The sequence below is a fragment of the Lissotriton helveticus genome, chromosome 3_2 (assembly GCF_964261635.1).
Source record: "Lissotriton helveticus chromosome 3_2, aLisHel1.1, whole genome shotgun sequence".
NCBI classification, from domain to species: Eukaryota; Metazoa; Chordata; class Amphibia; order Caudata; family Salamandridae; genus Lissotriton; species Lissotriton helveticus.
In genome coordinates, this window is record NC_136062.1 from 346,175,693 (window position 1) to 346,189,518 (window position 13,826).

Genomic DNA, 13,826 nt, shown 5'->3' on the forward strand with positions numbered 1-13,826 from the left:
TAGTGATGGAACTATACATTACAAGGGCACATCTGCTAATGCAAATATGTCCTTACATAAAATATAATGCACCCTGCCTTGGGGCTAAAAGGCTTGCTGTAGGTTTTACATATATATTAGATGCGGCGACTGTGGCAAGACCCACACGAGTGTGCCATGTCAAGTTTTGACTCACAGTTTGCACCATGTCAGTAAGCGAGTAATGCAGTCTGTGTATAATTTGTATGTGGGTCCCTTAGGGAGGCATAAGACATGCTGCAGCCCTTAGGGACTCTCTTTAGTACCCCTGCCTTAGGTAACTGTAGTACCATTTACTAGGGACTTACAGGGGTGCTAAAGTCCTTTGCCAATTTTAGCACAATTAGACAACACCTTGTTTTAGGGAAGGAACACTGTCACTGTGGTCTGGTTAGTAAGCCTCAATGCACTGTTAGTCGAAACTCCGCATTTAGTAGCTAAAAACGGGTCAAAAGTGGATGTGTAACTGCTACAAAAGCCCAGTTCCCTACAACCGCTGTTAGCCAAAGTTAGGATTTATGGTAATATTCTATTGTTGTTGCCTATTCCCGCCACCATGTCCACAACCGCAGCACCCCTTCCTCATCCCAACCTACTTAATAAATGCCGCAGCATGGCTCCAGTGAGCAGGCTTTCGACGTTAGCTCTCTCGCAGCCTTCCGTATTGTTGCTTGATTTGTGTTCCTGTTCACTGCTGACTCTCGTACTGTAACTGTATTAGCTAAGTTCATTTACTTAAAACGGTTTTTATTTTTTTAAATATCTGGACTCTTCTGTTAGCCAAAGTTGGTATTCACTGTAGCATTGTATTCTTGTTGTCCATTTTTGTCGCATCCGCCATTGCAGTGCCTCCCTCCTCCCAACCGACTTAGTGAAGGCTGTAGCGAGAGTACACCCAAAGCACACTGAAGGCAAGCCAATCTGCCCCAGTCGGTGTTTGGACCAAAACTAGTACCAGGAACCCTAGCCATCTGCCCTCTTGTAGATACACCGCTACCGAGCTCAGAACCTTGGACCCTGTTCTCCACAAAAACAACTGCTGCCGCAACTCGCCTCACTCTATTTCATTTGATAAGCTTTATTTGATGATTAGCCATAAAGGCACATAACATACAAACATACAAATACATAAATAGCACAAAAAGGTCACAATTGTATAAAAAAGTCGGAGCAACAACCTACACAGATATAAATTCTTGCGGCAATAAAAACATTGAATATGAAGCCCCCGAAAGGTAGAGTTCAAATGCATGCAGAAGTTAGAAACCCTCTGTGGAGATAACATTGAAATACAATGCTTTAAAATGGAAAACAACCCATTGCTCTACAGGATGCTTACATACAGTATTTAGCAAAGGTCTACTTTTAGGAATAATCAGGACAATGCTCTTAGCAGTGCAGCAAGGTAAATAGTGGCTTGTAAAAAGTTTTAGTTCATAGGCAGTAAAGAAGTATATAAACTTCTGGTATCGTGTGACTCAGCTAGGGCACAGACAGTCCCAAGGAGTGTCAATTTTCCTAGCTCTAATGATCCATATCCATCCTAGAAACTTTGTAACAGCAAATTCATATGGATCTAAGCTACGGTTTCTGAGTGCAAAGCTGCTAATTTTGGTCCCCATAAGTCTACAAACTAGTTTAATCAATTTCTGATGGGCAACAGCATAGCTCGGACAGGCAAAGAAAACATGGCCAATTTATTCTATGGCTGACTTACTGGTTGGGCACAAGAGATCACCATTTGGAGCCCACTTCTTTGTGAATGTTTTCACAGGGAGGGTGCATACCTTGAACTGGAAGTATAATTTCCTATTAAGGGGAACAATAATGGCATCACCGTAGGGCACCAGAAGGCTAGTAGTTTAAAAATCAAGAAATGTCCCCATTAAGAAAGAGTTGTCAACAAGCTGGGCCTCAGTTTGACCAAACCACAGCCAATAATGCTCTTGTAACTTTGTCACTGGCATGGATGAAGCAGTTAAGAGGATTATACCATAAGGGTCAAGGCCAATGGATATTATATGTTTTTTGGTATGTTGAAGCCAAGGGATTTTCTTACATAGGTCATTCCATGACAGCGCCATTCATCTACAGGAACTTCCACTTCTCCTGCAACACCAATTATGCTGCATGCCACATGACCACAAACACACCAGATCAACTCCATTGCCTCCTCCTTATTGCATGATCACTCTGCAGTCACGCTACAGAGATATGGGATACCATCACCTCGCTCACCTCAAGGTCATCTTCCTCACTGAGAACTGGCTGAACACCACTTCTGAATCTGACATCACGGCGGCTACAAGATCACACACCGAAACCACATCAACAAACACAGAGGTCGGATTGCCATCATTCACAAAGAAAATATTCTCTGCAAAATACTACTGCAGACAACACCACCCCGGTCATTGAACAGCTCAACTTTCAGCTACAAACCGACGGCAACACGTCCATCAGAGGCACTCTTGCCTACAGACCCCCAGGACCTCAACCAAGTTCTGCGAAGCCATTCCAGAATTTACCGCCCCACTTGTTATCAACTCCGAGCACTACATTTTCCTTGGAAATCTCAACTTTCACCACAATGACCTCCACAACACCAGCACCGCAAACTTTCTGGAAAGCTTGAACAACATGGGCCTCACTCAAATTGTCACTGACCCCACACCCAATGCAGAACACTCACTTGACCCCTTCTTCACGACCAGTGACAGTCAAGTACAGCCATGTTTTCGAGCTCACCTGGAGAGACCACGCCATTGTCCACTTCACCATCACGGGACCCCCCTCTGGTTTCACCACCAAGCAACCCAGCACCCTTCAGCACAGCTCGAAGAAAAGTTTCAGAGACCCAGAGGACCAACGCCCTCTCCGTCTTCCAACTTGAATCCTCACCAACATAGAACAAGCCATCAATTACCTCTCCACCTGGATCGCCGACTGCGCTGACATAATTGCACTAGTCAAGCCCACCAAATTCCAGCAACGATCCAATCAAGCTAACTGGTACACCACAGAGCTAAGACCCACCATAAGCATGTGTAAGGGTCTTGAAAGTAGATGGTGCACCAGGCTGCTTTCAAACCATCCCTTAACCATTTCCACTAACTTCTGAAAAAGACGAAAAGGACCACCTTCACCGACTTCAGTGCAGCCTTCTCAAACTACAGCAAAGAACTCTTCAATATCATCAGAGAGTTCTCCAACCTCTAAGCCACTGGAAGAGTCATCACCCCATCCCAGGAACTCTACAACACCTTGGTGAACTTCTTCCACGAAAATACTGCAAACATCTACAAAAACATTGAACCCTAACCTACAGCCACAGACACCCTCCACTGCCTTGCTACCTCCAATCATACCTCCACCCAGCAGTTCATCTGGAGCTTAATGTACGAGTTACTTACCTTCGGTAATAATGTATCTGGTAGAGACGATTCTAGCCGCAGATTCCTCACGTAGAATTATCCCCAGGCTTGAGACTGGATGCCAAAACTTTTTGCCACTGCAGCCCTGCGCACCGGGCATCACGCGACTCTGCCCAGGCGTCGTCCGCGAACGTGACGTCAGTGAGGTCACATAAGCCCCACCCCAACGCGCCTACGTCAGTTTTCTTCGGAGAACTTTTCCGCACTACAACGCTGAGCCACCAGACAAAAAACTGTGGGAGCATGGGAACAGTGTGCGAAAGAGTAGAAAAAAGACACCTTTTGACACTGCAGTGTCAAAAGGCAGGGGAAGAAGGAGGAACAGAGTAGAGATCTGAGCAGCCACACTGCCAGTACGTAGATAGCCTCCTCCCTCCTTCCCCCGGCGAGGAACCTGCGTAAAAAGTCATGACACATGTAGCCGGCCTACAACCCTCATTCAGAAACAAGGAAGGGGAGCCAGTCCTAAAACAGACAGGAACAACCAACCTCCAAGCCACCCCAGCATAGAGGGCAACCACCCCCCCTCTCCCAGGAACAAGGGTGAGGCACGACCAGATGACCGCAACTTAGAGGTTAGAAGAGGGGCCAGGACCCCCTGCAGCAAGAGGAAGGGAAAGGAGGGGAGGGCAAAGATTGAAGGCAAAGCTCCCCAACCCGAAGCAGCCAGAGGAGCATGGCACAGGAGCACCATAACCCGATCCAACAAAGAACTAAGAGGAGGAAGAACAGCAACAAGACAGAACCACCGTCAAGAGCAACAGAAAGCACTCACAGGAGACACAGCCCCCCACCGGGAGGCGAGTACCGAAGACCAGCCCAAGGGTCATCGCAGAACGGGGACGAAGGGCGGACCATGAAGGAATCCGCAGCAACAATCATCTCTAACAGATACATCGTTACCGAAGGTAAGTAACTTGTACATCTGCTAGAGACTACTAGCCGCAGATTCCTTCACGAAGACTAGATACCCTAGCAATACCCACATTGAAGGAGGGCCTGCGAAAGGACCCCACCAGTCTGGACAGGACAGAGCGTCCCACAGGGGACCAGACCTGCGGACCAGAGAAGTAACCTCGTCCCTTCCAGGCAAGAGGACCCCTAAAACCCGAACACCACCGACCCCGAGATGGAGGTAGGAGGAAGAGGGAAGACTGAAGAGGCCCGTACAGTCACAACAGAGGAACCAAGGCCAAAGCCGGAGAGGCTGAAGCACCACACTGCCCCCCCCCCCCAGGCAACAGAGCTTCCATCCAACGCCAGGACAGGCAGAGGTACAAGAAGAAGAAGAAGCCTAGAGGGCCCAAGGAAGCAAGGGAAAAGAAGGCGTTCCCACCCAGAAGGGAGGCAACAGGGCAGCCAGAACGGCACCGTTAGCCATAGCCGTCAGTAGGAAGAAGAACAGCCCGGGGCCCCAGAAAAAAACAGGTACGCGACACCTGACAAGGAAGAACACAGAAGCATCCCAGCCCTCAGGACTGGAGCAGGAAGAAGAGGAAAAGCCCAGTTGCACCACCACAAGGGGCCACGGACACGACCTCAAGAAGCAATAGCAACATACAGAAACACCATGGAGAACACGCATCCAAAGGTGACCAGAACTCCCCAGCAGAGCTTAGCTATAGAACAGCTACCACTACCCCACATAGGGAACGTTATGTCCCTAAATTGGGAACACTATTTGGAAGTCTTTCCGCAGCACAGGAAAAAACAAAAAGACCCCGGGAGAAACACCCCCGCAGAAAACACTATAAAACACCAAGATACCTGGCCCAGAAAATCGAGTTATCTGGAAGAGGCAGACCAGTCAGGAGTACCAAGGAGCTGCTGTTGAGACCACCTATGGTCCGGAAGAAGAAAACGTATAACAGAGCTTTCTCGGGAGCAGCCCCCAGAATTTGGAACTCACTCTCCTCAAATATTAGGAAAATCACAAACACTGCTACATTCAAGAGGGAAGCCAAGTTCTTCCTAATGAGTAAGTTCCTCAAATAGAAAAGAAAGGGCATCACCACCACCGGAACATAGATGTTCCAAAATAGCTCAACAAATGGAAAAGCACAGAAAATCTCATGCTATGCTAAGGATAACCAATATCGATACAATACTAATCAAGATCTACGGATGCAGAATGCACAGAATAAGACAACTCGAAACTATTGGTACTGGAGTCACAATACACCAAGTACAGCTCAGTAGTCTAATCCAAGAACCTCCATTGAAACTTTTAGGTAAGACATTTACAGGAATTATACAGACGTATGTATTATCTGAACTTATACAGATATATATAATTCCCGAAACTACCTCATACCATTTGAAATGTTTTTATATTGCTTTGTACAAAACTTACCTTATGACAGTTAAGATGTATATTAGCGAACCAACCTCATGTAAATGTAAAGCGCTCTGATACCCAAGCGTCACTTTCGCGCTATTTAAAACTCTCTAAATAAATAAAGAAAAATAAAAAGCAGCACAAGCAAAGCAGAACGAAAACAGTAGATAGGAGTACGACACACGGGGCGTGGAGAGTCCACGTCCCCGGCAGGCCGAACACCAGCCCCCGGGGACAAACTACGACACTTACCCACCAGGGAGCGATGCTCTCGCAACATCGGAAAAGGGAGAGAACTACGACCCCGGGCGTATGTGAAGCCATCTGCCAAGGCTGATCGAGGGGTTGTCGTAGACCTGGAGAGACGTGCCGAGAGTAGTTTTTATCTGGCACTCCCGCCGCGACTTCAGCTTCAACCGTTGGCACACCTCACAATCAGTGGTGCCGTGATCCTCCCCTAAACACCACATACAAATGAGGTGAGGGTCCGTTGCCGATTTAAGACGCCCACACGACGTACAAGTCTTGAAGCCCGAAGGCATTTGCACACTGTTCACCAAAAAGAAGAGACAATGATGAAGAAAAAAGTGCCCAAAACAGGTCCGTAGCAAGACCGGATCCGCGTTGCACGCGGAAAAGGAAAAACTGACGTAGGCACGCTGGGGTGGGGCTAATGTAACCTCGCTAACGTCACATACGCGGACGACACCTGGGCGGAGTTGCGTGATGCCGCCCCTTCCCTGGCGGACAAGGATGCTGTGGCGAAAAGTTTCCAGGAACAGTCTCACGCCTGAGGATAATTCTACGTGAAGGAATATGCTGCTAGTAGTCTCTATCAGATACGATCTTCAATGCAATCAATCGCCGTGGCCATATTCCCTGACAAATGGAAACACGCAGAAGTCAGACCCCTGCTGTAGAAAACACTACGCCGACCCTAGTATCGTCCCATCTCTCTGTTCTCCTTTCCAGGAACAGTCCTCAAAAATGCTATCAACCACCAAGTCATGGACCACCCAGGGAATAGCAGCCTTCTGGATGCCTCAATACTGGATTCCACACCAACCACTAGAACAAAACTTGATGACATCAAAAACCTCCTGGACTGGGGAAAACAGCAGTCCTGATCGTTCTCGACCTCTCTGCTGCATTTAGAAACAGTTTACCACCACACCTTCATGAAGACACTCCACCACAGTGGAATCTAGGCAAACTTCCTCAAGTGAATCACTTCTTACCTCAGAGAGAATCCAGAGAGTCTGCCTACCGCCTTTCACCTCAGAACCCAGGAACATCATCTGAAGCATCCCTCAAGGCTTTTCCTACTCTGTTCAATGCCTACATGACCTCCCTGGCCAACGTAGCAGGAACCCATGGACTAATGATCATATCATATGCTGATAACACCCTAGCGTATCCTCTCTCTATCTGAAGGACCCTCTTCCACCAGGGCCAATTTCCACTGCTGCATGACATGCGTTGTCAATTGGAGGAAAGACAACTGCTCTAAACTCAACACAGACAAAACAGAAGTTCTGATCTTTAGGTACAACGCCTCAGCTTGGAACGACTTCTGGTGGGCGTCTGAATTTGGATCCTCGCCAACCAGTCCGGCAACCTAGGAATCATCCTTGTCAGTAAGTTCACCATATAAACCCAGATCAAAACAATCTCCTCAACCTGCTCCCCCACCTTTCGCATGCTCTGTAAGATTTACAAACGGCTACCAGTATAAACCAGAAAACCTGTTACTCAAGCACAAGTCACCAGCCAGCTCCACTACGGCAACACACTATATGTAGAAATCACAGCACACCTCCTGAAAAAACTGCAGACCATTCAGAACTCAGCAGCCAGACTCATCCTTGACCCCCCCAGACAAACTTGTATCACTTCCCCACCTCAGGAAGCTAAACTGGCTACCCATTCAGATGGGATGCTGATTCAAGTTTCTGTTCTATACCTACAAAGGCCTGCACAACCTCGGACCAGCTTACATTAACCACCTGATGAACCTTCACCAATCCTCCAGACACCTGCACGCAGTCTCACTATCCCTAGCTCACATCTCCCATCTGCTGAAGCAACAGTGGAGGTCACTTCTTCCCCTACCTTGCAGCGAAGTCTTGGAATGACCTCCCCCTTCACCTACGAACCTCTACCTGTCTGCTGGAATTCACAAAAAGACTCAAGATCTGGCTGTTTAACTGAACCCACCCCCAGCACCATGCAGGGTTCACAGTGCATGGACACCCTCACAAACGATTAGCTGCGCATTACAAACCCTGAATGATTGACTGAATCATACCAATAGATCTTTGGTAAACAGCGTCCTTGAGGGGTCGGTTGGGCATTACACAGATGGCCCAACAAGGAGCTGTCCGATCATGAAGCATGCCACCCATTTGTGTGGGTGAGGGCTCTTGCCCCTGAATATTCACATTGAGCTGACCACCCTTATCTCGGGAAAGACACTAATGGTGTTCCCCCATGATACAAACTTAGGAAAAGCATACTTTTTGTATACTGATTATACTTAAATAAAATGACAATTTCCTACTCCATATTAATATTTAAATCAATAATTCACCAGTGCAACATAGGTCGCCAACACTTGCTTCCTTTATGTTAGCTTCCATTTTGATACAACAAAGGATCAGGCTATGCACTGTATGCGTTGGCTTAGGAGTTTATCTTCTGAAAAGACATTATAACTAGCACTCATGTTAAAGTCTGTGTGGTGGCAGAGAGTGGTAGCTTTCTTCCATAGGATTTAGAGAAACAGTTTAGAATGGAATTTCAAGTTTTTAGAGATAGCACTTCAAGGTACATCATTCGGTGATGAACGGCTGTCTGTTTGTTATTAAGACAGAGATGGTATACCACATTGTTGTTAAATGTGTAAACCCAAAATTAGATTTCAGTAATACCATTTTAGCACTATTGCAGCTTTTGCAATTAAAGACTTAGATGTACTAAGTTATTATCCAATTTGAAGAACTAGCTACTCTGTTCAGGGTCAACATTTGTCAGCAGATATATCAGATTTACTTTACCTCTTTTTATAACCTTTAATAATCTTGCTTTTCAGTTTCTTTTAAATTTTACATACATTTATTTACAACTGTTATATAATGTAATGTAATGATGAGTATGGTTCATTCAAATGACATTAGAACTAGTAATAAAAACAAGATTAATGCATAATGCGTGTAATATGCACGTTGATTAAACTACTGCAAATGTTGTTCACAAACATAGGGAAAGAGCACAAAAAAAGGGGTGGAGTACTTTTTAAGTAATGATAATTTAGTCTGGATTCAAACACCATCTGCCACAAAGGATACAGACTTGAGGCAACGCCATTTCACCTGCAAGGATTTCAGATGATCTGACAATTTCTTGTTTATTCATGCGTGGTAAAAAACAAACATTTTTTGTAACAGAGAAATTATGATCAATATAACCTACCTGCAGATAGTGTGATTCATAGGATTCTCAAGTGGTCGGTTAATGGGAAGGAAATCTGAGACATTGAAGACAGAGAGACTGCTGTTGATATAGCCAGCCATTGGCGAGTCTTCATTGGAAGAATATGCGTAATAATAGACTAAACGAGGAATCATATCCGACGTGAAGGCCACAATAAATGCCTGGAACAAAGACAGTTAAGACCTAATAGTCATTCCCCAATTCCAAAGACTTGCACATATTTTGTTAGTGAAGTGGGAGCAGAATTGTTGAAACAAAATTGTAACTTAGCGGTTTACTTCCTCAACTATTTTGCTAGTAACATTAAAATCACAGTTTACGCTACAAAAACAAGGTACAGGTTGCCGATAAAGGTGGGTAAAATAGCCATGCAAAAAGACTCTTAAATACTAAGAGTGGGAAGAAAAGACAACTAACTACTAATGAGCTATTTTACTATTTGTTGTACTGCACAAATTACAAAACTGAAAATCCCCTATCACCAGGAAATAAACGTTGAGATAGATTTTTATGTTGTCTCCTATTAATAAGCAGATTTGTTACAAACCTCTATTTATAGAGAGGTAGCACATTGAAGAATACACCCAGGAATTAAAGATTTTTGTTTTAATAATGATACCCAAAGTAGAAAGAAATGAAATCAAAGAGCATACTACTCGAATTCTACATACTTAAGAATACATCTGGCCACTTGCATTACATACCTTCTACCCTTACTAATATTTATCATTAAATCCTGAACATTACTTGGTTCACTCTAACATCTGAATACCAGTAACCTATGAACAGGCATCCAGTTAACATTACAAGCTAAGTTATTGTTACACCTTCTTTACAAGTCATGTTGTCTTTGCCTCTCTCTGTGTTAAAGTTTGGCGAGACAGTGCATCTCATGAACTCATTCACATGTTGAATAGAACCAGAGAAAATAAAAAAAAACTTGATTTCATTGGGTATGGGGCAAAAAGTTCGACAGGCTGAATACAAACATATGTCCACTGAAATAGGGCTGTATTTTGATAAACCTACTCATTACGAGTCAAAGCTTTGACAACATATACACCAAAAGAAAGTATTAACAAAACAGTAAAGAAACGGAAAGTATACATACATTTGTTACCACGGACAGAATGGCCATTGCATTCAGTATTTCTTGCCAGACTCCTATGCTGTGAGCTTTGGCAGCAACAGGTCTTCTGAACTGTGTAGTGAGTTTCCAGGAATCTACTCTGATCTCCAATATATTGTTCATCAAGGCAAGGAGAGGAGCCAGAGGGAATGAGGCCACAAACAGGGTGATAAACCCAAACTGGATAACTGTAAAAAAAAAAAAAAAAACAACAACGAAAATCTAGGTTTATAAAGGATTCCTATCATTTATAGCTTGCTACAGTGTGCAAAACAATAACATTTAACATAGTATACTCAATTACGTTCAATACAATACATATGCAACTCCTACTTGCTGTATTTTTTAAGTCGATTAAAAGGAATTGTCACCAGACTCCAAAGCATCTTAAAGTATCTCTTATTTCTTATTGACCACTGCAAACCGGTTACTTGTATAACATTCCTTAAAAATCCAGGCCTTTTTTTTAGAACTCTGGATCAGTGCTTAATTTATAAAGCAATAAGTGCCAGGGCTCTCTTCAGGAGGCCACTGCAGCTTGCACCATACATTGCCCCTGCCATGCTGCCAATGATAGTAATAACACAATTGCTAACCATTACACTCCTCCCAAAGCTTTAAAAAAAAAAAAAAAAAAAGAAGATACAAGAATGGCTTGGGCGGCAGGTAATAGTCGTTTGTAATGTTTATTGAACTAAGAATTAACTGGTGTTGTGGTCATCTCTAAATAAGCCAGACAGCGCCACCTTGTGACAGAGTGTCACAAGAGCCGGTGTTGGCAATCAAGTCCCAGTGATGAGAACCATCTCATAAGAACACTCGTTATGTTTATAATAATCTAACACTCATTATATATATGTATACTATTGCAGCAGGGTATAATTTCTGATTTTAATCCGCCTCCCCTTTAAGATCTCTCATTCACAGAGTATGAAAGCACTTCACCATATGTAGAAGATACATTTTATAAGAATTAACGACAAAGGCTAATAAACCCGTCATCTTTGCCATTATCTGTTCTCTGTATAGTTCATCGGATATTTACCAATCACCAACTGGTAAAACATTTTAACTTAGGTTAAGCCATGGGAATTGAGAACAGTTTGAACTGAAATTAACAAGCAACCGACTTTGAAGTGCTACGTTGAGTAGTCTTTCTTTCTTTATAGTTTTGTTCCTTTCACTCCAAAGGTAGGAAACATCCCTGTAGCAGAAAAAAAAAAACAGAAGGCAGCAACTGGAAGAGGACAATTACTGATCAGCCATAAAGATGTCCATAAGAGGCCTGTGTACACTGAGGGGCTAGACCTAGAAGTCACCGTCTGGGTTTAGGAAAAGTCTCTTTCTACAAATTGGAACAGAAAGAAACTGTACAAGTCGGTAAGTATTTAAAATCTTCAGAAACCCAGGGAGCAACAGCTAGGACATTGACCTTGATTTAGCAATAACTTTTAGAGGAGGGTTTCTTGCTTTCAAGATGTGTTTGTCAGAACTCTTTCTTGCTTCCAGGCAATGTTCCAAGTAGTCTCCATATTTGGATGTCGATATAGCAAAAGGACTGCTGTTAGGAAACTAGCTCCACCGCTTCTAGTTTAATCTCTTCAAAGGTAAGCAGTGACCACGCCAATTGGACGCAACAGGCTCTTTCGCCTTTGCCCAACTGCATAAAAGAAGAGGAAACAAGCATTTGCAATGCAATAGGACTCGTATTTACTAGAGTTAATGGCATTGTAGATTACAATGCCTTTTATTAGATTGTTGGTTTTTTAAACAAATAGATTAAAGGCATTGTGATTTACAATGCCAATAGCATAAACTCTAGTAAATGCGATACCTATTGCATTGTAAATATACAGGTTAAACGTTTCCCTACAAATACTGTAGCTGGGGCTCATGACAGAGCGAAGTTATGACCCCCATTAAGAGGGTCCCCGCTTGAGGCTGTGGATTGTCTATATCAGGTCGACCGGCCTCGGCAGGAATTACAACTCACCCGACCCACTAATATTCAAAGTGTTCCAAGTAATTGGTATGTAGTAAACCCTTAAGATACTTCAACGCAACACCACTTCACCTGCTGCACAAATTATACCTACGCAGTTGAGAACATTGAGCAAAAAAGCCCTGTTATGGGGAAACTTCTTTTAACCCCTTGGCTGCGGCGGCTATTCCGCCGCAGCGCTAAGGGGGAGGCGGGGCCGCGCGGCGCTCCCGTACTCATGACGGAACCACTCCGTCACGGCCCTCGGGTGCACTGTGCTTGTGACGGAACGGTTCCGTCACGGCCCGCCCGCTCTTTAGAACGCTCAGCACAGGCGCGGAATTCGCGCCGCGCAGGCGCGGCGAGCGGGCCGTGACGGAACCGTTCCGTCACCAGCACAGCCCACCCGAGGCTCGTGACGGAACGGTTCCGTCACAAGCACGCAAAGGGTTAAATGGGAAACTATTGTGGCTGAAGTAGTCGTAGGCTTTGTAAGATGTCTACCCTCAAAGAATCACCATCAGTGTTCACCGCGTGAAAAACGATCATATGATCCAAACTGGAATCGAAAGTCCACTATGAGCAGATGTTCGACTGTTTATTCGAGCAGAACGATAAGTCGCCATCCGGACCCAATGCAGCGGTAATAAGATTCGGGAGAGGAGAAATACTGGAAGGTATTGCCGGCCTAACAGCCGGCAAAGCTCCTGGTCCCGACGGGATACCCCTTGATCTTTTTAAGTCTGACCCCTCCTTTTGGGCACCAATCTTATAGTCTGTGTTTAATGCTGCAGCTCAACACGGCTTCCCCCAGTCATGGGCAACCTCCACCATAGTCCCCGTTTTTAAAAAAGACGATAAAAGCAGCCCTCACTGTTATAGACCCATATCACTTTTAGATTCTGTGGTGAAAGTAGTGGGACGGGTCCTCCTGCAGGGACTTTCATCTTGGGCAGAGGACAATAAGATTTTGTCCGATGTTCAGTATGGGTTCTGTAGGGGAAGATCTACCATCGCCCAGTGCCTTAATCTTTTTTTGTTATTAAGTAAGTATACCGTGGTCCGTATGGGGACTATTCACCTTGCCTTCATGGACTTGTCCTCAGATTTTGACTGTTAACAGGAATAAGCTCTGGCAGTCCATGAGGGCAATGGGATGGGGTATTGTTGATTTCCTAGAAGATTTACACAGGTCCACAAAAGCAAATGTCAGGTTCTCCCAGGACCTGAGTGTTACAAAGGATTTTAACATTAACAAGGGAGTCCGACAAGGATGTATTTTGGCCCCCTTTTTGTTTAATTTTTATAGTAATGAACTAGATAGCATTTTGAGGGGGTTGGGGGCTGACTGCCCATGAGTTGAACGGCGTGGGATTCCTGTCCTTTTATATGCGGACGACTCCGTCCTCATATCCAGGACGGAAAAGGGACTAC

At 44.6% G+C, this 13,826-nt stretch overlaps 1 protein-coding gene across 4 annotated transcripts in view; it reads right to left on the bottom strand.

Moving 5' to 3' along the window:
- ANO5 (anoctamin 5) overlaps nucleotides 1-13,826 on the bottom strand; it is a 303,496-nt gene that overhangs the window by 33,025 nt on the left and 256,645 nt on the right. For all 4 annotated transcript variants that reach the window (XM_078684222.1, XM_078684221.1, XM_078684220.1 and 1 more), the window contains 2 exons: nucleotides 10,394-10,599; nucleotides 9,262-9,443 (listed from right to left, as the gene is read on the bottom strand). In XM_078684222.1, the coding sequence (XP_078540348.1) occupies nucleotides 9,262-9,443; nucleotides 10,394-10,599 (388 nt within the window). The remainder of the gene's footprint in view (nucleotides 1-9,261; nucleotides 9,444-10,393; nucleotides 10,600-13,826) is intronic.